Source organism: Balearica regulorum, chromosome 1 (assembly GCF_011004875.1).
Source record: "Balearica regulorum gibbericeps isolate bBalReg1 chromosome 1, bBalReg1.pri, whole genome shotgun sequence".
NCBI lineage: Eukaryota > Metazoa > Chordata > Aves > Gruiformes > Gruidae > Balearica > Balearica regulorum.
In genome coordinates this window covers 65,474,849-65,502,633 of record NC_046184.1, presented here as the reverse complement: position 1 = coordinate 65,502,633, position 27,785 = coordinate 65,474,849, and the positions used below count along the sequence as shown (strand labels likewise).

Below are 27,785 nucleotides of genomic sequence, written 5' to 3'. Positions count from 1 at the left end.
GCTGCTCCACTTTCTCTCCTGTACTGTTGCTCCCATGAAGAGTTTCACAGTCTGAGATAACCAATTACCCATGCTGCAAGTTGCTAAAGAATAAATCTGCTGCTGAAATCAATACACTGCAAAACCAATTAGTTTTACGTAGATTATTTTTATTATTACATTGACAGTCTCTGTTAAATTAACCTGGGCAGTCCAAGCACATTCCCAAGGAATAAATCTCTTTTCCTACACTACACATAGTAATGGGAGGAGGGAAAGAAACTCAGAAAGGCTTTATTTTCTGTTAGGGAGGTAAAGGTTTCAATTACGAATTTGTAAGGTACAGGAAGGTATGTATGCCACAGGGAATGATTGGATATTCAAAACTATCTGTAATTCTTTTCCATGGGATATTTATTAATGAGTAAACTCTGATTTCTGGACAGTCTTATTGTGGGGTCAGGAAAGTGGCTGGGAGGTATTTCTCTGGATGGTGATTACTACTAATTAATACATGCTGTGGAGCTCTTTCTTGTTATCTTTGCAAACTTGGAGTCACTGGCTGTAAGGGATTTATGAGTTTCCCTGGTTCCAGGCTCTTCCAGCAAGTGGTGCTTCAGGGAGCCAAGAAGAAGCAGAGCTGGAAAGGCAGGAGCATGCTCCACGGCATTTCTCCTCCATGTGTTTATAAAGCATGGTGTGGGTAAAAAAACACAAACAGATCATCAGTGTTTATGCTGAAGGCTTAAAAGGCATATGGACTTTAGCGTAAGGCTGCTTTGTGGGCGCTGAGCTGTATGTGCAAATAGAGGAGACAGAGATACTCGTGGCTCATAGCTTTGTGGTTGAGATTTTCAGTTTCCTTTGCCATATGCCAGCCAGGCTTTGAAGATGGCCAACAATATTCAGGTATAAAAGCGGACCTACACATATGTGCATCTAAATGCAAATACGCACGCTCATGCATGTACATATAGAAACTACTGGGAGAAACTGGAATGACTGTCTTTTATAAGCCCTTTGTCCAACTGCTTTTGCCATTGCCAGCCTGCCCCTAAGGCTGCTGTGGGTTCACATTCCCACGGGTGATTGCCAAACCCGGTGTGCTCTGACTGCTTGCACTATTTGCTGTTTGCTGCAACAAAGTGGTGCTGGATGGATTTTTTTCAACTCCAGTCCTTGGAGCATCTCTGTCAAGGGACACAGAAGAGTTTATTCATTTTGCCCAAGTGATGCAGAAGCAGATAAACATGATTCAGAACTGGGGTTGGTGTCCCCAGTACTCTTTTACAGCCTCAGGGATTTGTGATTTGGGGCTGTCTCCTTAAGATACTATGCAAACAAAGTGATAGAGAGTGCTCGTATGAAAGGATGAAAACATTGTTCAGCTGTTTTCCCATGCTCTGGAAGTAGAAGCACCTCTAATATCAATAGAAAAACAGAGTTTGTTTAACTTGTTCACAAAAATTAGGGGATTTGCTTTAGAAGAGGTTAGATTTTTCATTGCTAGTCATCTGTCTGACAAGATATATCTCCTTTTTCTGTCCATTTTCTGTCCATGATTTTTTTTGCAGTTTATAATCATCAGTTGCAATATTTCTACAAAAAATTTTGCCGTAAATAAGTACTGCTTTTCCACTGCTCCCAAAGTCATAATTCCCACCACTAGATTGGTGAATGGCCTTTTCTGCTAAGTGGTCAGATGCAATTTTTCCCTGACTGAACAATTTAGGATTCTTCCATGTACTCAGCACTTATGTGCACACACATCCATGAACATACACACACATATACACAAGTGAATATATAATTTACCATCAAAACTGAAAATGAGCCACACTATTAAATTCAGCACCAGATATGTTTTAATGCACCTTCCTCCCTTGCCTCAGGGTGATTCTGAAGCATGGGTTGGACGACCTATGTTCAAGTGATAGAACCAGGAAAAATGTGTCATCATTAAATTAAACAGGGCCTTTGTCTTGCCTTTGACTCCCCTTCAAAAAACCAAGGAGCAGAAACAAAGTCATGTGCAAACAATGATAGAATCATTGCAGATTGTTTGGGAGGGCAGCTCTGGGAAGTGGGGAATATGTTCACAGGCATTGTTTGCTGCTGGTGTTCACAATGCCCTTTGTCTTCTGCAAATGTTATTGTGATTAAAAACTGGCTCAGCCAAATGAAGTGAATCAGATAGTGCTTATTTGCAAGAATATTTGGAATGAATATATTTGGCATAATTTCTGAAGGCTGACAGTTATGAATCCCCTTTCTTTTACAGAGGGTCTTTGCATCTCATTATAATATTCTTTTACTGGTCAGCCAAAATATGAACTTGTTTCCTCAGCTAGGAAAGCAGGATTCTCCAGCACATACACATAGGTATGTGAACATAAGCCTAGTATACTTATATATTCTTTATAGGAAACCCACAGGACAAAACAAGGGCATAGCTGTTGGGGTGTACACCAGATTCCCTTCTTTGCCTGTCACAGAGTGTGCCTCCAAGCCAGCACAAAAAAGGAATTCCCAGGACTGAAGATAACAATTTTTCCCCACTTAACATGGAACTATAAAGTGGATTCCACAAGAGGGAGCTAGAAAACAAATAATATTTCATGAAGCAGGCTATTAAACTCTTTATAGAATAAAGTGGTGGATGTGCTGTGTGTCCCTTATCAACCAGAAGAGGTGGCTGAGTGGCCATTGCATCAAGTCTCCCACTATGATGGCTCTTCATTGTATGGGAACATCAAGTCGTGCTTCAGGGCTTTGTAAAGACTGACAAAGGATTCAGCCCAAGCGTCTTTCTGGTGCCCCTGGGACTGAGCAGCCCTGTAGGCTGTGTAGACCATGGTCAGCACTGTCCTTTCAAAGTCTTCTTTCTTGAGGACCCGTGGGTAGGAAGACAGCCTGCTACTCAGCCTGCGGATCTCTGTGATGCTCTTGGGGATAATCTCATTGCAAATGATGTCAAACTCAGCAGCCTTCCTCAGTGAAGCAAGCTCCTCATCCTTGATGGAGATCCTCTGAACTTTGTCAATGTCAAGCTCAGCTAAAAGAAACTGGTACAAAATCAGAACACAGAAAGCTATTTATCTTCACCAAGAGATTCTAGGCAGAGTAAATGTAAATTAACAACATGTCCTTAGGTCTTTACTTAGGTCAAATGGAGACAAAACTCTCGTGGCAATGGCTGGAGGGGGGGCAGACCAGAAAGTCTCTATGTGAATGTTGGACTCCTGTGTTACCTACCCGGCAAAATTATAGACAGGCTATGGGGAAAGGAGAGAGGAAAAAGAGAAAAATAGGTAGTCTTCTGTTGTCCAAAACAGACATGGTTTGCTGCTGGTGTCACATAAGGATTAGAGAGATGGAGACAGCAGCACAGCTGGGAAAGGCCGTTTACCCTGCCAGGGATAGTAGTGATGGCTTAGGTCTGTGTGAGAGAGCATGGCAGTGGCTTCCCAGCCCATCTCCCCTGTTTGGACATCCAGTCCCAGTTTCTGAAGGTGTGGGATAGATAGACTTGACCTGTACATGTGCTTCAGGTGGGCCACTTTCCCTTAGCTAACTGTATGACACTGTTCCAGACTGTGCCTTACATCTGCAGTCTCCACTGCTGTGAAAGAGGGGACCTCAATCATTCCGAAGTGAAACAGGCATGCCCTTGACATTACTTTGCAATGACTGATACTCGTGGCTTTAATGATTTGAACAAAAAATTTGGGACTGAGACTTAGACCAAAGAATGTAAATGCATTGTGGTGTTAATACGTAACTGTTCTGGAAGAAAGCTGCTTTCAGTGGAAAGCCATTTGCTCTGGTTTTCACTTTGCCTGTCAGTGAGCTAGAACCCACATTTGAGGTACTGCAGGCAACTGCTGCCTGTTTAAGTGCTGAAAGAGCTGAGTTTGTCATATATATGTCTGTTCCCTCCCTTCTGGTGAGCTATTACATAGTCAGCAAGGGGTTTACTGCTGGGATGAGTAAAAGTGACATGAAGACAGATAATGGATAACCCCAGCATGGAGAGTAACCTCAGTCTCGGTTAGGGCTTAAGGTACCATCTGCTCCCATATACTGAACCTCATAAAGCAGGACGACATCTTCCAGCGAGTTTTGTAGCACTGGATTAAGGAAGGCAGCTGAGGACCTCTTGAATCGCTGAGCAGCTGGGAAGAGCATAGCTGGAAAATAAAAAATGGGAAAAGAGAGGTTCCATAGGGTAGCAAACACTGAAAAGAGGAAACACTTTTTAATAGTAGATTCAACCAAAGAACTGCCTGTTGCAAAGACTTACTGGGGAGGGGAAAAACTCTGTTTTGTTTAATGTTGTATGTATACGATCTGGATGTTGGTGTTTAGGTAACCATAGTTTGGATTTGTTGGATTTTTTCTTATACTCAAGAATGGGAAGGGTTTTTGTAAAACTGTATTTATGTGACTATCAGTGCACTTCCTCATAAACTTCACTTCTCAACTTTAACTGTTGTTTATCAATAGATAAATTTTGAAACCAGTTAAGAAAGGAAAACAAAAAAACCCAACAAAACCAAGCCACCTTTTGAAAGGCATAGACTCTGAAGCCTAAATGCAGTTCTGTTTCCTGGGCTGTTGCCAAGTGTTGACTTTGATAAAGTTTGACTTGTTAATGATATTTAAGTTCAAATAATGCAAGGAGAAAGAAACCAGGCCCTCAGAGATTGTGTTAATTAGGACCTTTACTATCCAGTATAAGGAAAATTAATTGGGGTAATACTAGGTATGAAGTAATTCATGCTTGACCCAGCTAAGGTTATTTTGGCCTTGAATTAGCTAGGGAATATAGTATAGGTAAAATAGTTGTTGAACTGAAATAAACATACTGCAGCTGGATACTACTAACTGTAAATGCATCCTGCAGCGATGGGTTTCAGGCATTTTGGTAAGACACCTACAGAGCTAAGTGACTCCTATTGGATTCATGTGAGTTTAGATTAAAACTTGTTTAAATAACCAAATAGTACTTGCAGGGTATGTGACTAAAAGCCTGAAGGAATGAATGCCCCAAGTAAAAGAGCAGAGGTGTTGAAAAGGACTTGGTCTCTCCAGTAGCCTTTCCCCAGCATGATGCCTTTACTACCCGAGCATCTTATCTGGCCCAGCTGAGGAGATTGTGAGTTTGGGAAAGCTGCCTGCAGGTACTGCTCTGCAAGAGTGTTTGCCTGGCTGCTCATCGGCAACTGGGGCCGTACTCATTTTCTGCTGCTGCTCCATCACTGATGTTCACCCCTCTTGCTCAGAGCTTTGCGTAGACGCACTGGAACTATTCCATCTTTCACTCTTGGCAACTGCAGAATGCAATCAAGTGCATGTGAAGCACTTCAGACTTGAAGCACTAATTGCTGAGTAATTAAAACTTTTATTACTGGACAATTAAAATTCTAATTAGTAAGCAGCTGGCAGAAATCCAGTCCATAATGATGACGATTCATTTTTATCTGCTTTTGATGCCCTTTCAGTGGAAACAGCCTCAGAGTGCAGAGCACCTCTACATATGCAGATGGTTTACGTCTCAAATATTCCCTGAGCCATGGAAAAGGTGTCTGTGGCATCTGGCTTCAGTGCTGTCATGATTATGGTCATCACACTGATCGCTTTTAACTTTCAGGCCAAGTGCAGATTCCTACCATGGAGCTGCGCTAGGAGTCATCAGATTCAGCCCATCACCACTCACCCAGAAAAGCCTCAGTGAAGGACTGGCACAAACATAAATGCTGTGTTATTGATTTAGTACTGACTCACTTGCTGAATCACAGGTAACACCTCAGAAAGCAGCTGGGTTTTTCTACCCAGCAGTTCCCAGGATGACATGGATTAGGTTAGGAGTTTCAAAGGGATAAGAGCCTCAGCTGCTATGATGTGAGAAAGGACTTTGTATGCGTGGCAGAAGCATGCCATCCTCTGTAGGTACCAGACAGCACTGACTCCCTGATCTCATTATCTTGTTCCCAAAACATATCAAACTTCATTACCATTCTTAGAGACTCTACTCAGAAACTCTTTCAGAGCTCATTTGTATTTGTCATGGTGATCCGATTTTCCTGATCCACATTTTATTTCAGTCCTTCCCTTTCTTTCTCTTCCTGCACAGTAGTCAAATCCTTCTACCATCACTCCCTACACAGTCCTCTCCATGAATTCATGAGTTCCTCTGAGATCGTACAAGCATTTAGAGCAAACACTCTCTGATTTTCATTACAGTGACTTAACACACATGTAAGTTAAGCACAAAAGCTGAGACAGAGAAAGATTTGCAGCCGGTTTCTGCATTTAGTGATTACAAATTCCACTGAAAACTTTTCTGCTGACTTGACTTCTTCCTGGATTTACTTCCACCTCTGACATGAGTTAGCTGGGCAGCATCAAAGAACAGCAGAGGAGTATTACTGTGACTTACCATCTCTTTACTATTTTCTTCCCCAAGGGAGTTCCCTGTAAAGCTATCAAGCAATTATAGGAAGATGCAGAGCAATGTGCGGTATTTTATGGTGATGTTACAGCTAATTCGCTTCAATGGCGGTAGCTATGAATGTCTGAGGAGGAGGGATCCCTATTCAGTATTGACAGAGAAAGTCCAACCCAGTGATCTCTGAAGTCAGTGGACAGACTCCTATTGATTTATTGTTTTTACTTCTCTTACAAATGGGTCAAGACATCTCCAACTGAGACGTAGGTGCTTCTGTCCTAAGGGCTGAACAGTCACGTAACAAAAAGCTTATGATCCAGAGATGAGGTAGGTAAAATAAGGTTTAGATTATCCTTGCTGAAAACTTTTCCTATTATATATCTGCGTACTGCCAGGCTCATCCTCTTCCAAACCTGTCCTTCAGAGGGTCCTTAGGAGTGCTCCCTGATCTGACCTCCCTCGCTGCCCACTGAGGCCTCAGGGCTGGAGGTGGATGGGAGCAATGTGCCTGAGCGCAGCCACCCGCTCCCAGCGCACCTGCCCGACCCGAACGGCCTCATCCTGTGCCCTGGAGCACACCCCCGCTTATGCCTGAAGATGGTGGGCAGCCAACAAATCTAGTCCTAAGGGTAGCTAGAAGTGCCCGTCAAAACGTGGTGCACGAGCCTCTGCTTTCTGCACTGCTCACTGCCGGAGTCTGTCCAGTCTCCTACGGCTCTGTTGACTCAACTCTGCTTCTCCTCAAAGATTACTGTGGTTTTTAAACAAAAGCTGCAGAAGTGTTTGCCAACTTTTTGGCCTGCTTCTAACTATTTAGCTCATGACAGCTTAGAAATTCTTCACAGTTTAAACATAATGGCACATCTGAGGCCAATGATAGCTTTATTTTAAAGATGCTTTCATCTTTTTTAAGAACCGTGCCAGAATTTTCTGGACCTCATTAGTCACGTGATAAACATTTGCAATCCTCTCCCAGGTTTTCCGTGCAGTTTCACTGGTGAGGGTACAGATGTTTAGTTTTGCTTTCCAGTGCACGTTCCTGCTCATGATTTCCCAATTGCTGCCTGTGATGTGTTTGCTCAATAAGCACAGAGCATAGCTGTAGGAGTGCTCAATTATCTGTGCATCGTCGATGCCTTTTTCTTCTCCTATGAAAAGGTTTGAAGCCTAGAGCATGGCGCAGGCCATCGCTCCAAAGCACATAAGCTCCCTGGGGCTCCAGGACATGAACACAGTGAAACTGTGGAAGGACTTGTGGGCCAAAACTCCTGACTCCCTGCAAGCAGAGCAAAGGAGAGTTGCCTGTTGGCGTAGGAAAGGCAGTGGCCCAGCTGGAGTTGTCCTGTAAGCCCAAGTGAGTCAGCAAGCTGCCCGTTGTGTCCTCCTGTCTTAGATTACTAGGGCTTGACTCTAAAGAAAGTAATGAAAATAATTTCTTTGGGCACCACTGGCTTCCCAGGACCAGTCCCCTATTTCTGGAAGTGCAAGACAGGGAGGGTTTGCATGGGCAGCAGCAGCTCCTGTTCAGTAATGGGCCAAAGAAGGAAGAGCAATCTCTGAAACTCCTTTATGTGTTTGCCAGCAGTTGTAGCAGGGATTAATAGGGCTCTGCAAAACCATGCCCTCTCAGGCCACCACAACCATCTTTTTACTGCAAGCTCACAAACACGCCTTAGTACATCCAGCTTGTTCCCTCACAGCAAAAGTTTCCCTTTCCTGCCCAAAGCTTTTGAAGTCAGGACTCCTAGACTTCAATACCCAGAAGTTAATGCATCCCAAATTATAATGACAGCAATTTCTCCCTATTTGGCTTTATCTTATTGGTACATCAGGGAATAAAAGAGATATTACTACAAAATAGTCGTTCAGTGCTGTGAGTGCATTTGTGCATGAAAACAAATATGCATACTGCCCCCTAAATGAAAGGAAATAAAAATATAAAACTTTATAGGTTATTGTTCATGAAGGCATGGTAAAGTATGTAATTTTTTTTCTTTAAAATTCATTGACTATTGTTGTTTTGTTCTGTCCTATAACAAGCCCAGAAAAACAGAGCATTTGAACTATACTCCAGTGGCGTGAGTTTTTCCCTAGCCTAAACATCACATGGCTAGAAAAGCAAATTTAAAAATCCATGGCCATGCTCAGCCTGTTTTTATGCCAGCTTCTACAAGAGTCAAAAAAGCCATCTTCTGGGCCAGATGCATAACCCTTTCAAGCTTGCTTTTAGTCAGCCTGAAGCATATGCTTTTTCCACTAGTGAGCTGGAAATCTTCCTTGTGTCACGACATTTTTGTTTGCCTGCCTGGAATTTGCACTAAATGGATCTCAGCACACCCAGAGGCTCCTGTCAAGAGAAGACATTTGTTGATAACCTGGTAACAGGTCTTGTCACTAGCACTGACTTCTTTGAAAGATGATGATTCTTTGAGATGAATTCAAGCATTTTCCAAAGCAAATGAACTCACCACTGCCCACGAGGTGATTGCATAGGCAGAACACAGCAGCCATTATAATGCCATGCAAAAATTATGAGTGATCTGGGCTGGCTGAACCTATTTTGTTGAAGAGATTGCTGGGCAGTTCCTGGAAGTCATTGTTGCTTTGGAGCCTAGGGCAAATGCCTCATATGTTCACAAGAGGCTTTTCTTTAACAGTGTATGGGAAGCATCGGTTTGAAGTCAGTCTCTACATTTGTCCTTGACCATGCACTGCAGAAGAGAAGAGGACATGAATCTCAAAGTTTGCATACCCCTGATAAAGGCTTTTTGTTTCATGTTCCTCTTTGATCACCTTGCTTATGAGGGTTTACAATCAGATCAGAAGTATATTTTATATGTGAAGAGTTTTATTTCTGTCAGATCGCTCTTTGGTGGGTCTGTATGCTGAGTTGCTCCATTGCTAGAGTAACGATTCACTGTCTCCAATTTACTGCTTAAGCTAACTGTGAGATTCCTGTCCTGCAGTCAATCAAAGTCACTAAATATTTTGCTGCCCTGAGAAACTACCTGCTTTGTGCCTGCACCAGATCTTGGTACCAGAAGCATTGCTTCCTCCAGGGTGAAGTGGTGATGGTCTATGAGAGGTATGTGGTGGGCAGTGAAAGCAGTAACGTAAATCACAAAAAGTGCAGTGTTAATAAATGTTGAAAAGGTTTTATGTGCAGTAATCCCATCCATCTTTACTTCTGGTCCTGCACTTGTCTCTTCCCCAGAAGGATGCATGTTCACCATCTGCAAGGTGTTTATACTGCCCTGGGCCCGCAGTCGCTGCCAGGGCAGAACCTGAGCTTTGGCTGGCCAGCCCTGCAACGGAGTGTGCTCAGGCACAGCTTCTCTGCTCTTCCTGACGCTTTGCCCTCCTCGATCAAACTGATATATTAGAAATGATTGAACACTTTGCCTTAGCACAGCTGACATGGAAAGAGCAGGGAGCTGGAGCAAGAATAAGAGGAATAGAAACAAGGGAAGCATGCACAAACCCCTAGAAAGACAAGGGAAAAAGCTTCTGAAACTTGTATCTGGAATAGCAGTTACTCACACAAGTAGCTCCCATGACAACAAGTGCAATGCAAAGGCTTGTACATTCCAACTTTAATACATTTAAACCTCCATTATTGGGAGATTAAATCCCAATGCCCCTTAGGAGCACACAGCAGTGAGATGAAGACGACATTTTAATTACAAACCAACATGAACTAGCACATTTTTAAAAGCAGCTACCAAGAGAATTTGCCTCTTTTTACTTTCAGCTCCATATCCTTGCTCTCTTAGTCCTAAGACTAAAATTAATAGTGACAATGGTCTCTATTCCTGCCTGTTGGCTAAAAGTGAGAATAGACATTTGTTTCTTCTTTAGTTATAAAAAGAATGGTTAAAGGAAAAAAGCTCCATCCTGAAATTCTAAGTTTTGTCAATAAGGATATAGGAAGTAGGTCTTCCTACAAAAGTTGGTAACAGGCAACACTGTTCTTAGAAAAAAAAAATCAGTTTAAAACACTTAGTATTAATAACAGATTGCATTCAATTCCTTAGTTCATCACATAATCAGTTTTTCCAACATTACCTTTTACTAATTTATCTCCTTTTTAAGAAACACACATATTCTGAAAGGGTGTCTCAATTCCATAAAACAGAACCCACTCCAACCTACACTTCTGCACTTCATAAGTGTCCTGAGATGTGTTACATTACATTATTGTGCAACAGAGTTTCTATATGAAAACTAGAGTGGTAATAGCCTTTCTAACTACTTGGCATGAGTAAGAAATGTAAAGGTGTGTTAGAAAGACCGAAAACTCCTTATGTTTACAGAAATGGATATCACTAGAGAAGGAAATGGTGCATTGGAGCCTGTGTTTGTGAGAGGTGGAGGATATTTTTCTTTTATGATTTCAGTAAGATGGTTTCAAAGATACAACTAGCATCAGCCAACTAAAGTGGTCTGATAATTTATTCCCTCAGATGGAATTTCCATTATGCAGCATTTTCACCTGTTCCCAGCCTGGAGCAATGTATGCTGTGTTATTTATTTTTCCCTTGGTCATAAGGAGGTGGTCCTGACCTGGAATTATTTATGCTCACAAAAAAAGTTGCCATCAGCCAAGAGAGGACTTTAACATGCTGGAGTAAAATTGCTGCAGAAGGTTTGGAGAGAAAAAATGTACGCAGAGGAAGTGAAGGAAAGAAGAAGTGAAATATATCATTATCCTTCAGTTTGCTGCCATATTACCAGGAACTGGGGATATGGTGAACACTATATGAGTGAAGGGCAGCAATAAATAAAGGAAATATCAACCCTGGTCCACAGGTTTAACACAGAGGCAATAAGCAATTTTGGTAATGCAAGAAATTTCAGGCAGAGTTGGGAAATGAACTAATGCTTTATATCCCTATCTTCATTGCAGGGTCACCTCTCCTTCCCTATCTGTGTCGTTCGCAACAGCCTTTGTGCAAGGGGAAGGCACAAAGTAATCTAGTTAAACACATTTGAAAATCTTTCTTACAAATGAACAAATGAAAGGATATAATGATGATCCAATCTACTTCCATTTCTTCCAGGAAGGAGCAGAGAAGGAAGGGAGTAAGGGAGGGAAGAAATACAGCCAGGGATTGGTGTTTTGGTGTGGAGCCACGAGGAAGGACCCTAGAAGCAGAGTGAAGTAGATGACTCTCCTTTTGAACAATGGAGCTGGAGCAATGGAAATCAGAGCTCTGCTTTGTGGGAAAGGACAGAGCTCCAGCAGCTCCAAGAGCTCTATGCATCATGCCACTGCTGCTATGAAAGGTAAGACCTTCAAAACCAAATCTCTCTCTCCAGTTCTCTGCTTTTTTTACGTTAGCATCACAGAGCCCAAAGGAGTGGGCTTGAGCCCTGCACCACCTCCCAGGTATGTATTTACACAGAGCTGAGACACTGAGCACAGAGGAGAGGCATCCAGTAGTTAATAATGGCCTTTTTACATTTTGTTGTACATTCTTTCTCGGTCAGACTTCTTTGGTCTTCTTTGGTTTCCTGGCAGGCAAAGGTGACTGAGCTAGGGTTTTGCTGAGGCTGACCTAATTACAGCTGCAGCTGCAAGGGGCAGTCTGGTGCGCCTGCCCCCAGTCAGGCTCTCCCTCTTCCCTTTCGGCCAACGCTCCTTTCTGTGGCCACACACTGAGCCAAGCTGGGGATCTGTCTGGTCATGAATGAAGAGAAAAAGTAAACAAACAAAAAAAAAGTGGTAGATTTTAGCTGCCTCACTCCTCATCACAGCTGCTACGCCAGCAGTGCTCCTACATGTGAGAAATTCCCAGTGCAAATGTGGTCCAACTGCTCTTAGGACATCTGGTGATGATTCCAGTTCTCAGATGATATAAGGATAGACATCAGCGCTGGTTAGGAAAACCAGAAGCCCTTCCTCATGCCTACACACCCTTGATCTAAACACCAAGCCCATGGGCTCCTTTCTGTGAATGGCCACCTCAACAGGTGTAGTCATTGCTCCTGCTAGAGGTGAGGATCTGCTGCAGGACCACTATCTGCCAAACACTTCTTTACCTTCCATGCTTACATCCCGCTGAACTTCTAACAGAGTAAATTCAACTGGTACAAAGAATATCTAAAATTTATTCCAAGACTGGAAGGTGAGAAAGGAATCAAAGGTCGAGTTTGAACCACAGACCTAGCAGGGAGCAGTATGGATTTTATTTCATTATCGCGACTGACAACTTAGATTCTTCACTGCAAGTACTAACTGCTGTCACTGACTGCTTCCATAAAATGTCTATTCAGAGAGTAGGGACAAGACCATGTGCTTTTTCTAAACAGCCGATACCATGCAGATTTAGGAGCTCTCTTTGAAATTACCCTGCCTTTTTATCTGGGAGAATGGCAATGCCCTACCACATGCTAACAAGAGAATTAGCAGATTTCCATCTCATGAAGTCTTCCAGTTCAAACTGTCTGTCTTTTCAGAAAATATGCATTAATGTAACACAATGCACTGGATCTGATGAAAGGAACACCATGTTACATTCTGTGCAGGAGGCCAAACTGAAAAAATACATGGACCTTCTGATTTTAAAATCTATGGCAATATCATCTGCAGATTAAGAAAAATAATGAAGGATTCTTGTTATTGCTGACTGAATAGTCCTGTGGTGAATTATCCATGGGAACTGTCCCACTGAGATTGTGGAGCAGTAGCTGAGGTGAATAAAAACAGAAGAAATGATAGGGACACTGAAATTGTTCACTTAAGCCATCTGTGAATAGTTTCAACTAACAAATAAATTCAGGTGTTAGATGATGGATCTAGGAACTGTTATTGTATTGATAGAAAGTATTTATTATTTTAATTGTGTATGAACTGTTTACCAACATTTAGTGGCATGCATGCAAAACAAGCTATTCCTCAAACTCACTAAGTATCATATCACAGCTCAAAACTGAGGAGGTATAAACATTATATTGACCATTTCTTCTCCCTCAGATTAGAAAGAACCAGAATTGTCTCACCCTTTCTTTCAAATCCCCATCCGAGTTGAAATAAATTGTTGGGAGGAGAATACACAAATGCCAGTTTTCTGCTTCCTCTGCTTTGGGATTTCACTTGTTCTTCAAAAACAGGGAAACACCAGCTGCCTTTCCAGCTGCTCATTGAGCTACAAATGTCAGTGCACCTGCTGCTGGTTTTCTTAATGACATGAATATGTGCGGGATGGAGAAAGTCTATAAATGAGCCTTGCCCAATACGGAAAAAGCAGGGGGATACTGGGTCCTTTTTGTGGGGAAATGAGTTATTTCTGGAGACAATGCCTTTTCAAAGGACTGTATGTTTTCTAGGAGTGATGATAAAGACAAGAAGTCTGAGAAACTCAGAGCTGAAGATGGATTCAGGTATGTTTCTGAACTGGACTGGTACAGCTGTTTTGCCACCTGAGCAGAACATGAGGAGTGAAAAGCTGTGCTGTGTCCCTGGGTAAGAAGCACATGTCTCTCCTGGAGTGGTGAGTGAGGGTCACTGTGAGAAGGCAGCTATTCTGTCAAGTTCACACCTGCATGAATGTCTGGGGTCCATTATGTTAATTTCTGCATCTGCATGAAAATAATATTAAAAAATTAATGGCACTCAAATATAATCATCCACAAAATCTAATCGGTGGATTTCAATGTGTGCAGATGCAATGGTGGGCCAAGACAATCTTTGTGATGTTGCTGGAAACATAGCAAAGAATTCTGAAGGATGAATGCAAAATGGTTTATTTTTATAGTTGCCTTCCCCACTCCACAAACACACATATGGGATTTCCATTTTACAAAGCTGTCACTTTTCCACTGTTCCTTGTTATTTCATGCTCTCCTAAAATCTGACTATTCCTAGATCTTTTAGTTTTGACAAATGGCTGAAATAAAGCTGAGACAGACGTACAACTGGATTCACCATTAAATACAGAGAGCCCTGCCAGAACCTTGAGTATTGCAAACTGCTAAAAGCAGCTGGACACTGTGGACAAGGTCCTCGGATGACCTGAGCTGGCACCACCAGTCCCATGATGCTGCTCTGTGGGCAGCCAGGTGACAGAGAGCCCTGTGCTGTGAAAGGCACACTTGGGATCGGAGGGAAGAGAAGGTGGTTAGATTCAGGCTTACAGAAATCTTGCTGCCAACAAAATAACCCAAATATCTTGTTTTCTGAGGAGTGGGAGCTGAAAGGCACAAAATCCTGACAGTTGCTCCTGAAACTGATGGAAATTCAAACCTCAACATCTTTCGCTGCTGCAGATCCTGCCCCTATGGATGTCATCTCTCAGTGGCTCCCAGCCCAAAGGGACCCTGCCAGTTTGTCCTGTTTATTTGAGTCAGTGCTATTCTTCCATATCACACATTCTCTTCTCCTGGGGTCTTTTGAGCTGAACTTGTAAAATAGATTTTGGCTTACAGGAAAATAGTCTAAGTACATGTTTAAGGAAAACATGTTAATGACCTCATGCTCTAAACTTAGGAAGAATAAATTTGGAGAAAGGGAGGAAGACTTGACTTCCAGTGAAAACCTCTAGCATGTTGCTGACTGAAACCAGATGGGAGTTTATTCTTTGACTCCTGTGTGCTTGGGGATTGGTAAAGAAGACATTATTACTGTGGAGAAGCACTTTAGATAAACTGCTGTGATACTCACATTGTAAACTTGACTTTAGGCTTTCTTCTTACTAATTCAAACACTCTGAAGCTTGCATAATGAAATGTGCTTACTTAGAAAAGATTTTGCCAGCATGTGTACAATCCATGGGCTGTCACTATAGACTGCTAATGAAAAATCTTTTGGTCAATCTGACATCTGTTGTCTTGTACCTAGAGAAGCACTCCTTGCAAAAATTAGACTTCATTGTGTGATAATTCTTCATGACAGTTCTTCCTCAGCTTGGTAGTGATGATGATCTGCCAGATAAGCTTATATAGATCATCTGGCTATGAACATGTGATTGATATTACTGGTCTTTGGTCTATAGGTAAGAGGTAATCATTGTCTGAGATACTGGAGCACACTAATCCAACAAACTAACAATTTATAGGGGTAGATTGACATTTAGCATTGGGCAGGGACTACTTGTCCCCCTATTTATACTTTTAAATGCTATCCCCAGTAATCTTTAAGTTCTGCTTTGGCCTCTGAGCAGTGCGCAGATATGAAGGACAAAGCAGAATGCAAACTAGCTTGTCATGGCTGAGCTCCTCGGACACACCGGGTTAGAAGCTGTTTCCCATTGCATTGGATTACAGAGAGAGGCTGGTGTGAGCACTCCAGTTTGTTGTGAAAGGGACACACAGAAGGTGATTTATAATTTTGTTTAAATAATGCATGCGCTACTTTGTTAACAAAAGCACCCATAAGGAAATGTACTGGGTTTTGAAAACAGGTAAGTAAACTACAATATGTGGTTCCCAGCTGAACTGCAGTGAGAAGGACTAGCACTCTTTTCCACCTCAGCGGGCAGACATTCAGGGGGTGCGAGGTCCCTCCTCGGGTTCAGCAGCATTCATATACAGAGGCGTCAGCGGAGATCACAGAGTCACAGAACAGCAGGGGTTGGAAGGGACCTCTGGAGATCATCTAGTCCAACCCCGCTGCTAAAGCAGGATCACCTAGAGCAGGTTGCACAGGATCGCATCCAGGCGGGTGTTGAATATCTCCAGAGAAGGAGACTCCACAACCTCTCTGGGCAGCCTGTTCCAGTGCTCGGTCACCCTCAGAGTAAAGAAGTTTTTCCTCATATTGAGATGGAACTTCTGTGTTCCAGAGATACATTTGCTTCTTTGACAGTTTATGTCTTGTTTAGGAGCATGAATTCAACCAGGAGTGAAAAGCTTCTGGGGGACATCATAGATGTGTCTGAAAAGCCAGCTAGACAGGACACACACTTCCATCTTTTATCATGTGAACAGAAAGGAGGGAGACGTATAGAGTATTTAAGACATGTGATGAGTTGGTTACATTTACCTCACTGAAATTTGTGCAAGTAGAAACTGAGCTCTTTGCCTTGATGGTGATATTTTGCTTAAGAGTCCCCATTTGTTCCTTTGGAGGATGTATATGCACATGTTGTTCAGCTTTGGAGTTCATCTCAGCTGGACCACGCTAGCTGTGAGCAGCATGCACAGAGATTAGGGGTGACATAACTGGATGCATGCTGGATTGACTATCTGTGGCACACGCAGTTAGTCATTCAGGTTTTGAAGGGCATCCAGAAATTCCCAGCAAATATCCAACAGCCTGCTCCCTAAATACAATTTCTGGCTAGGAAAGGAGTGTCTTTCTAGGGAAATACAATTTCTTACAGTATCCCTAACACTTAGCTATTTACCAGGCAGACTCTTTAAAGACAGACTTCCTCATCAGCTGGAGCCCACAGCATTTCCCTGCTGTGAACATGAGAAATACAGTCCCCAGTCTGTGTGACTGCCAGCTTGTGACTGCCTCGACTTTCTCAGTCGCATTGCTAAACATCTAAATCCCCCTCTCCGCTCCCTGTGTTCCTGAAGGATTCCCCCCATCCACTGCATGCAGCATGGCCCAGACCTCACCCAAGCAGTTGCTGTCTTCCCTCTGTGCAGCAGGGCTGGTTTTAGGGAGAGACGGGGCACCGTGAGAGGCAGAGAGCTTGTACAGGAAGGTGGGAGGGTTAGATACTGCAGGTAAAAGCCCCAAGCCTGGGCCAGAAAACAGGTTTTGGCTGTTCTTGATGGTTGACAGAGGAAACTGGTATCTGTAGTCCATTAATCAAAATTGGGGCCCTCTGAGCTGAGCTCAGACACCATGCTGCCTGTGTTTATTTTGCCCCGGCTTCTCCCAGGCAGCCTGCGTGGAAGCAGGGCCGTGTTATCACCCTCCTTCTGCTGGAGAGCCCAGCACGGCACTCAGTCACCGGCCTTCGCCACTTGAGCCTAACTAATCGTATCTGATTCCTGTGATAGGGCACCCCAATGCGAAAAAAATCTTTGGGTCTTTTCTACCCTTGTATCTTTGAGAGGACCTAACTGAGCTTTAGATTTGCTAAGTATAAGTCAGGTAGGTCAGCCCCTTTGAGCTCTGTTTACTGGTGGTAGAAAGCAACAAAACAAGCAGTATATATGTTTTTATCATTAGACTTATTACCTTCCAAAACTTTCTGCCAAATTGGCATGGCAAACCAGAAAACCAGAAGTTGCTGCAACTATGACAAATGAATGGTTTCACTTAACACACGCTGCACTATATTTGGATGTCTACAAGTAGTGTTTAACTGGAAATGGAGTTTGTTCAGTGCCAAGCCATGAACAATTGCGGTAAATAAAAATGAGGCATGCCTTAAATGCCTTTTTATTTTAAGAGGGGGCTTAAAACATGAACAGTTCCCTCAGACATAAAATCTGCATTTAATGAATAAATTCAATAAACAATTACTTTGTGTCTTTTTAGAGCCAGGCATAAACAAAAATACAATGTCATGGCTGTGAGCATTATGAAAACCAGGGGGGAAACTGAAGGCTTGCAGAACTTGATCCGTTCCTTCAGGGACTGATGAGGGAAAACAGGGATTTGTGGCATTGTTATTATGGTGTTAATGGGAAAGCTGGACCAGTGTTAATGGGAAAGCTGGACCAGTGTTAATGGGAAATGCTGCAGCCTCATAGCCCTGTAAAAGAGCAAGTTTCTTGCAACTTCCATGGAATAAAACAGACTGTTTCTTGGGCAGCCAGTTCATACCTACATAGTTTAGAAAGCTCAAAGGCAGGCAAAAAAACCCCAGATGTGCGCAGATATCTTGACATATTGCTGATTCAGTAGCAGTAACTTTAACTTTTATACGGTCACTGGTGGTGAACTGCCCAGACTAGTGTATCTCAATGTCCTGGTGTGCTGAGAGGCTGGTGAGGACCAGAAGCAAACCCAAGTCCTGCTTACGTGAGAAATAGGCAGCGCCAGTTCCAGAGAAATGCATCCATCCCAAGAGCCTGAGAAGCAGACGGCTGAGATGAAGACCAGCTGTGACAGAGGAACATCTTCTGAAGGGCGGGTTCAAATGGGGATGCATCCCATGCTGATAAGGGAGTGAATGCTACCCTAATCTTAAATATATGTGTGCTTTAATATTTACCATCCACATTTATCACATTTTCTCTCTCTCCACGCTTTCCCTTCCTCTTTTCCTCTCATTCATACTACTTCCTTCCATTTTTGCCTCCAGCTTTTTCTCTAATCTTTCTCAGCATCTTTGCCTTTTGCCTTTGCCTCTCTTGTCTCCCTCTCTGCAGCTCAAATAAGCCCTGCCAGATTGGAAAGTCTGTACTCTTTCCAAGACAGCAAAGAGATTAGATGCATCGGCTCCATTTGGGGATGCCACCACCTGCCAAATAGATGGAGATGATGAAATCCTGATGTTCTGGCTCACACCAGATATGCACATCCAGTCTGGTGCAGTTTACTCCCTTCACAACTAGGCAAAATCTAACCAAAGTGTTCTGCTCCCCCCGGTGCCATGCCGGGGGGTGGGGGTCAGGCAGGCATTGCAGAAGACCTTGTGCATTTGGGTCTCCAACACGAGGCTGCAGCGCAGCATCGCCCTTCCACTGTCCCATGCCCTTCCAAATAACCTCTGAGCTTTGAACAACTTATTTTTCCCTTTGTCAGCAACTTTTTTTCAGCTACCCACCTGGCTCCTCCTGAGCGGAGAGAGACTCAGTGAGTTTGGAGCCTGGCTCCTGGCTGGTGACCTGTTTCCCTGTGGCCGGGGAGGAATTTCCAGAGGACGAGTGGTATGCGTGCCGATCTCAGGGGAACTGGGGAGCTGCCAAACCTAACCGGCAAACTGGGCCAGGAAGGGCCCCACATATGCTTTCACCAGAGGAAAGGAATGTTTGTGGAAACTGGGAATAGTGGAGGCTTATTTAACTCCACTCTTCTCCTCCTCACATTCTTCTTAGTCTGAAGCCCAGCACTGAGCTTGCCCTGGCACAAGCACCGCGATAGCGAGACAAGAGGAGCCAGGTTATTGCTGCAGCCTGGAGCACCTTAGTGGGGGATAAAAAGTGTTACCAACTATGGGTTAGCCACGGAGTAGGCAAAGGAGCCCTGTGACTTGTGGTGCAGACTCACTTTAATGTCTCTGTATGAGCAAGTGTGCTGTGGGGGATATATCATAAAGCTGCCACAGCAATAGCCAAATAAAACAGGATTTGGGGGTAATGAGAGACACGGGGACAATAGAGGCATATAAGATCCCTTTCTTGGCTTTCTTTCCTTCCACTGGGAGAGAAAATCCCATAGATGACTGTCTCCTTGGGGACTTTTGCTTGTGTGTCTCCCCACAAGTATTATTTGCAGCTTATCCTCAAGTTGCTTTTTTTTTCTCCCCTTTTTGTGATGCTTTGATAGATTTCCTCCTCTGCTTCCCACCATCAGCTATCCATGTAGCTGACCTGCATCAGCTTCACCCATGCCAGTGCCATTTTGCTGAAAAACACTTTAACCAACAAATAATGTGTTTGGGCTGGGAACTTTTAACACTCGAGGTTACTACAGGAAAACAAATTACAGAGAATGACCGAGATTGTGGCCTCACTCCTGAGAGTGGAAAAATTCCCGTTGACTTCAGTGGATGCCAGTTTGCATATTTCGGTGCTTTTGAAGTTAAAGCAGGGAACAGACTGGTTTGCCAGACTTCGAACCAAGACGCTCACACAGCTCCCAGTTTCGCTGCAGCCTCATCCATGTACCCAGCTAGCTTCTCTGCATCTCAGATGGATGCAGCTCCCTTCAGCAGGGCCACCGGGATGCAGAGGGAGCGTGCATGGTTTTGCAGAGCCCCGTTCAAGGTGGGTGCAGGCTGTGCACGCAGGCAAGCACCAGCGCTCGCCTCCAGCATCCTAGGCTGACCCCGTGGGTCCTGCCCTGCCTTGAACCCGAGCACAGGCACTGCGTGCAAAGTTAATTGCTCCACCACTCAATGCTTTACCTCAGCAATTTACATCTTGCCTGTCACTGAGTAATCAGAGCCTCTGCAGCCTGATGATGTTCATTAAGACCTGCTGACTTTCCTTTCAATGACATTGTACTATTCAATGCTTCTGACAGGATTTCTTTCTGCCTGAGAAGACATTATGCTCTTGCTGAATATGGCATGATTTACTCCAAGAAAACAAGAAAAGCACTTTATGCTTCAGAAACAGAATTTTAAAAAATCACCACTATTAACAACATACAGGACTATGTGCACACAGTCATCCTGAAGAGATCTGGGGCAAGTGATTTAATTACCCATGCCTCACAATGAAAAGGGATGCTAATGTTTCCTCTCCTTAATTACACTGAAAGTTCTTTGGAGAAGGAAAGATTTTTTTTTACTCTGTGTGTTTGCATAATGCCAGGTACCAGTGGGGTCTCTGGGCCCAGAAATTGAGTAAAAGATAATCAGGACGGGACTCACAGAGCGCTCTACAGTCTCTGCACGTGTACGTGAGTTACTTCATTCGTAACCGAGTTGCTTCACCTATGGAAGGGAACATTGGCTTAACAGCATGCATTAAGAGCCGTGAGGTGGTTGTGAAAGGTAAAGTGAAGGGAGCTGTTTCCATCTGAAAGTGTAAGGAGGGATTTGAATGGCAGGAGGCACTTCTGAGCTGGACTTTGGTTGGGACATGAGGACCCTTGTGTGAACTGATGCAGATCCCATGACAGTTCTATACCCGGGACTGAGACAAATATGTGGGACATTACAGCATGCAGGAATCCTAAAAAACCAACCAAAGTGGCAGCAAATGTCTTACTGACTTGCCAGTCCTTGGTACTGGGATGGAACTGGGATCCCTGAGAAGATTCTACTGGTGCCACTTTCAGCTCATAGGTCTCACTTAGTCTAGCACATACCAAAGAGAAAACAGCTTTACCTCATGTGTCTTCCTCTTGTTGCTTACCCAGATTTCCTCAAAAATGTCTAGCTCCTTTCTCTTTTTAACTTTTGAGTCTGTCAACCAGTTTATGACTGTATGAGCTGTAAGCTTTAGCCATTTTTTGGCTGCTTCCTGTGGTGAAAAGAGCCTCAGAATCACTTAGATCTTTCCTGCTAACAGCATGACTGCTTTTATAGAGTACAATATTCATCTGTGATCTAAACTAAAATGTGGAAGCTTCTATAATCTGTCCTCCCTCTGATCTCATCACAGTTTAGCATCACTGCCCTAGAAGAGATTATAAACTTTGATTTTTTTTTAAGCATCCTTTGTATGTCTTTCAGTTTCAGGTATCCATTGTGAATTCTGATTCAGGGATCATCCTCCATGCAGGTTAAATTAATTAAGTCTGCCCCTAAAGGAGCATTTGCGGAATTAGGACAAGCTAGAAAGGATTTTGATTACAGTCGCAGCCCTACCCTATTGGATATTTATCCTATGAAGGTTAAATCCATTCAGAGACTGTTATATTCTAGCTACTGTTCACAACACCAAGCGGCTTTTCCAGGTACTAATAACTAATCCATTTTCAGCCCCTTCTTCAGTCCTCTCCCTGCCCTTCCTGCAATAGCACTTTGTTTAGTAGTTTCAGACTGCCACCACAGCTGATGCCCAAGAGATCTGCTAGGAGGAACGGAAGGGCCACGTCTGCACCATGCAGGAAAGCATAGGGCAGAGATGTCAGAGCCAGAAGCAGGGTGACCATATCAGTGTGGCACTATCAGGGTGATCCCTGTTGAAAGGCAGAGCTCATCCCCTTGGGCACGTGCCATGCCTGTGACTATCACCCTGCTGGGACACCAGCTAGAGTCCCTTGCCCTGGCCCTGGCTCCTTGATCTCTGCTCCACGCATCATTGTGCCATGCAGACATCCTAGTTGCCTCCTTAGCTCATTAATTCTCAAATATTTTCCAGACTTGCTTGAAAACATATTTTTGTATTTGCTTTCTTTTCATTTCTTAAAGGGCAAAAAATATTCTTCTAGTGTCCCCTTCCTACTACTTACAGTGTAGGACAATTTGGTTTTTAAGCATTATCTTTAGGTCTATGATGAATATTTACATTTGTGTCTTATACAGCTCTTTGCAAAGGAATTCAGGAAGTAAAAGCATAGGTATATATCCAGCTGCAAAGCTAATTCCTCTGAATTTCAATCCCAGACTTCCCTTCTGGCAGTGCCTCCCTCTCTTTACAGGTACAGTTGTGATTCTTGGTGCAGTAATAATTTGCACCAGGCAAATAAACCCCCAGACCAGGAGACTCCAGCCTACAAACATACATTCCCAGGAATTGGTACAGACTTATGGAACAGGCTCAGGGTAGGTGGGAAAAACCTCTGCAGCAGATCAATCAAGCCTTTTGCGGCTGCAGTGACATCACTGGAATGGTTCCAACAAGTAGGGAAGTTGGGGCAGTTGAGGCAATTTTCCAAGTGATCACATGGGAGTCACAGAAAAGGGAAATATTGTATTTTCTCCATAAAAAGAAACATTCTTTACACAATTGGCTCTGTTTCATACCATTTCATGTCTTTCATTGTTTTATGTGCACTACATATCTTAAGAATTGAATAAAAATTACTTTATGGAAATTAAAGGAAGTTAAATAGATGTTGCATTTTAAAGTTCTTGTAGCTGGTCCAGCTGGTGTAATTTCTTTTTACCCTTGGACCAGACCTTTGGAAACCTCAGCATGTCCTAAATAAGCCAAGACCATATCCTGGTATACTCAAGGCCCACTGGGCATATATGTGTATATGTATTTCACTACTTGTGTTGTAATTACATGCTGTGTAATTCCATTTGCTCATGCTGTCCAAGCCAAAAATGTCAAACAAATGTTACTGTCAGCAGCGGAATCCCAGAAGTTGCTTGAGAAGGGAGTGCCTGGCTGTAAGGATGCAATATGAGTTCGGGGCGGGGGGGGGGGGGAAGAGAGGCAAATAAGGTCAAAAGGTGTTGGGGTGCAGTGCATGTCCTAATCTCCACGGCACTCATCCTTTGCCCACATGGCAAGCTCATCAGCAACCTGGTATGTAGCAAATGATCACCAGAGTATAGAATATGTTAAACACTGCTTCCTTATAAAAGGACTGGCTGGCTTTCTAGCAACAGCCAGTCTCTTTCTCCTCTTCATAGTCCTCCCTCTCCTGGCACCGGAGAGCTGCCAGGCTGCTGTAGCAAAGCTCACAAGCAGAAGCAGCCTGCAAAAGTGGCTCATGTAGCAGCTGCTCCACCAAACTCACAAACTCAGTTGCCACAACACTAGAGCAAATACTGAAAGTTTGCACTGTTGCGGGGAAATCAAGGATGGGCTTTCTGTTCTTCCACGTAATTCCTTCTGCAGAAAGCCTCTAAAGAGAACAAACTGTTCCCCTGGTGTTATGGAGCAACCGTGTGACTTTCACCAAGCACTAGAGACTGGGTACAAAATAATGCCTGTAGACCAGATAGATCTGGATGTGACTGTAATACCGCTTTTTAGGTCTGGAAAGCACAGCACAGCCATTCCCCAAAAGCATGAAACCTCAGTGGTGCTAATATATAAGAGTTTTACCTTCTTATTTTGTGTCTTTCAACATCTCCTTTTCCAGCCTCCACTGAGGGGCGAACTTACCACTGCAGCTACTTCCCCACTGTCCAAGAAGCCACAACCACAAGAAATTGTACTGCATCTTCACTCCCCGAGCAACCACACAGCAAGCATGCTACTGTTTGTGTGCTATTTATTTGTATCAGGAAGCCCTTACAGCAAAGAAACTACAGCCAGCTGAGAAGAAACGTGCTAATAAGGATTGCCTTAGGATTTCTCTTCAGGGAACAGGCAATTCTTTTAATGCAGATCTGAAGCTAATTTCTGCTCTCCAATGTATTGGTACTCGTCAGAGCCGTTTGATGAAAGCAGCTGGGTGGCAAGCAGTGACACCGTCTCCAGTTACTACAGCTGCATGGGGTTTTTTGTTTATTCTTGTTGTCAAAGAACAGGATTTTGTTTCATGGTTTCTCCAGCAAAAACATCTCTTAAGATCTGGAACTCTTTTTCTGGGACCTTTAGAAATTAATATGGCCTCACCTTTACCATCACATAGGGAATATGACTCAGTAGAGACCTAACATTACCTTTTCTCCCTAGGCAGGTGCTTCAGGAAATCTGAGATGGTAATATCATACACCTAAGCCTACAAGAGGCTCAAGGAAACCTGAGATGATGACAAGCAAATCATTTTGTCACCACTCAGGATGCTTTCTTTATTATTCTGAACATGTCCATCCTAGGGACCAAGCTTTGCCTGTGACTTCTGGACCGATGTCCACAGCTGGATCTAGACAGGCTGAGGAGCATGTGAGATTTTCAACGCAAATGGCTGAGGGAGTAAAAACAAAAAAGCACTCAGTTTTCCTGCCAGAAATGCTTTTTTTTCCCCCATTTATTGATGCTCGTAAAAGCAAAAGGAAAAGGGAGGTGGCAGTCTGGAGTTCCCACTCACCAGTCAGCACAAGTATGTTCATCTTTCCTCACGTCTGACTGTTTTTCTTGATCCAAAGCTTAAACACTTGGTTACAAGGGCTGGGCATCCAAGCCTGCCCCAGTGCCCCCTAGTGAAAAAAGCGGTAAAAGCTAGACCTTGTTTTATCCAATATTGACTGTTCATTTCTACTGCAAACAGCAACTGCTGGTAATTAAAGCAGGACTCTTTGTCCTACTGTTTTGTAAACAATCTGGACTACTAGTCAACATGGAAATGATATGCAGATCTGTCTTTCATTTCCATCAGACCAGATGCTGATCCGCCTTTGCTTTTCCATTGCAAAACTCAGATCAGGACTTGGATGAGATTTAAATGACTGAGGTTTAACCCAGACAAGAGTCGGTTGTTGTTTGTGGAGAGAGACAGGGAGGTAGGGAGGGAGGTAGGGAGGGAAGAGCTCTGAGTGTGCAGAAGGGTGCGTCATGCCTACATACTCAGTTAAATTTCCTCTTAGGTTTCTGAGGAATTAAAAAAATTAGGACAGTGCTTTGGCCCTCTAGATACTGCAGATTAGGATGGGATTGGCTGGGCTGACACATAGATACTTTAAGGGAGTGAAGGTTCTCCGGAGCAGCTATTGTTGAAGGAGTCATGCCTCTAAAACATATTTGGAGCTGAATAGTCCCAGAAGCTGTGGAGAAGAAATCTGGTTTCCTCCCCAGCAGATCTCGGTATGCAGTATTTCTGAGACCTGAACTCCTTCTCACCACAGGGAATGAATCTCCTCTTCCCTCTGAAGTCTCCAAAAACAAGCTTTAGAGCTTCCAGCTTGAAAACAATCTGCTTTCCCAAAAGGCAGAATAGAGTTCTGAAGTTTTCTTTTAAATATTCATGATTAAAATTGGACTTTAATAGTTGCATGGATTCCTCTGAGGGTTGTGTTGTTGTTGTTTAATTAAAATGTGTGTTAGCAAAAGTGACGAACATCCTTAAATTACGTGGTAATTATGTCATGGAAATGAACCCCTTTCTTTTTGCTTTTTTTTCATTTCATAGGTAAGGTGACTTCATTCTTCCAAAAGGTAAGGCTGGGTTTTTTCATATATGCACTTATATTTTTATTTTCCCCCCCTTTTTTTTTTTTTTTTTTTTTTTTTTTTTAATGTATCATCCTGAAAAGACAAACTCTTATCTACAGAATTAAGGGATTTTATGATGACAATTGGTGTCATTACCTCTATTATACAGTAAGATAAAAGTAAGGTACATGCAGGTATAATGACTCATCCAGTATCATCCAAGAGGCTGATGGAAATGCTAGGGAAAGAACCTGCCATTCTGAGTCCCAGGTCAATGCCCTGTCAGTGAGCCTCCACTAACTGTAAGGAACAATTAAGCATTCATATAGCCTTAGCAGAATTGCATAGCTCTTCATTGCTTCATTTCCCTACAAAATCAAAACCAAACCCAAACAGCAGACTAGAAAGGAACCAGATATAATGAGGAAGACATGGGAGATTGGGGTGGGGAGGGGGGCCATCTGAATACTTGATTTCTTAACAGACTCTGGTTCCTTTAAATATCTGTGAATTTCAGTATCAGAACCAAATAAATCTTTTGGGAGGTGTTTCCTTTCTCCACTTCCAGCAGCTACTGAACCCATGCCAAATACCGGAGGAGAGAATAAAACAAAAAAGGGAAAGGACATCATCACTATCTTTTAAGCAAGCATCTCCTATGCAATCCAATAGTCCCAAACCATTTCATATGTTACTGTCACACACTCGAATACAAATATGTCACAACTATATATTGCTATAGTGACAGCTGAAGCCTGATAACCCCACAAGTAGCTTTCTCTATGTAGTATGTGCTAGTCTGCCAGAGTAGGGTCGTAGGCAATCCTAGGCACCTTGCACAATCCCGGCATTGTGTGTTTGCTATTACCGGGTATCTGCCTGGTGGAGCAGAAGATTATGCCACCTGTGACTGCAAAGGCTTTTGCTTTAAGGTTTCATGACCTATAAATTTTGTTAAAGGAGAAGAAGAAAGAAAGGAAAAAGTGAGAAAAGAATGTGGGTTTGGTTCTTGGGATATTTCATATGTATTTGTATTATAATAGAATACATCTATCATTTCACCTTTATGCACTTATGCATGTCTATTTTTCTATTTGTCTATATAATTATTTAGCTGACCTGTTTAATGGAGAAAAAGAATTCCAGAGTTGGTAGGGACAAATTGTATATATATGTATATATATGTATAATGACACATAATTTCAGACCAAATCTACAAACTCAAAGTTTTCTCTTAAATAGTTTTTCATGTTTAAATCTTACCTCTGCTCCATCTGTGGGTCACAGTGGCATGAGCACTGTAATAGAACAGCAGCAGCAGCAAAATCTTCCAAAGCATCCTTCTCTTTAAAGTACGTATGTCTAGCTGTATATTAGCTTTTCAATTTCCTACCTCCTTTCTTTTCAGGAATAAATAAATGGCTCTTCCTCTCCCCCTCCCTCTTTGAAGGAGAACCTGTCTGTTCTTCTGAGTACAGCTGAAGTCAGTGTGCAGCTCCTCTCCCAAACCAAGTCTCCTCGGGATCAGGAAACTTACTTTCACAGACAGACTTTGTTTTTATCCACATCTGGAATGACTCATGGTGCATGTGAGTTTGCTGGCAGCTGTGCGAATAAATATCATTACATTTTTGTAGTTGAGTTTCATTTGTTATATAGGCCAGTTGGAATTTATTTTTGTCCAATAAACAGCCACAAGTAACTTCATTAAAGGACACTCTTGAATCCTAGCTCTGTAGCTACTCCTTTGTAATGCAGGGGGCTATACGCTAACCCGTGTCCAAGGCGAAAGCCTCCCCTGGAATGATGTACAGCTGCCCTCGGATGCTTAAGTCAG

The 27,785-nt window shown here is 43.1% G+C and overlaps 1 protein-coding gene across 1 annotated transcript; it reads right to left on the bottom strand.

Annotated features, from left to right (window-relative positions):
• Positions 1-132: 132 nt before the first annotated feature.
• On the bottom strand, positions 133-27,499 carry FAM180A (family with sequence similarity 180 member A). Its single transcript, XM_010306753.2, has 3 exons — positions 27,212-27,499; positions 4,069-4,169; positions 133-3,044 (listed from the first exon to the last, which is right to left on the bottom strand). The coding sequence occupies exons 1-3, from the start codon at positions 27,285-27,287 to the stop codon at positions 2,703-2,705; spliced, it is 519 nt and encodes a 172-aa protein (XP_010305055.1). The 5' UTR covers positions 27,288-27,499; the 3' UTR covers positions 133-2,702.
• Between the last annotated feature and the right edge of the window lie 286 nt (positions 27,500-27,785).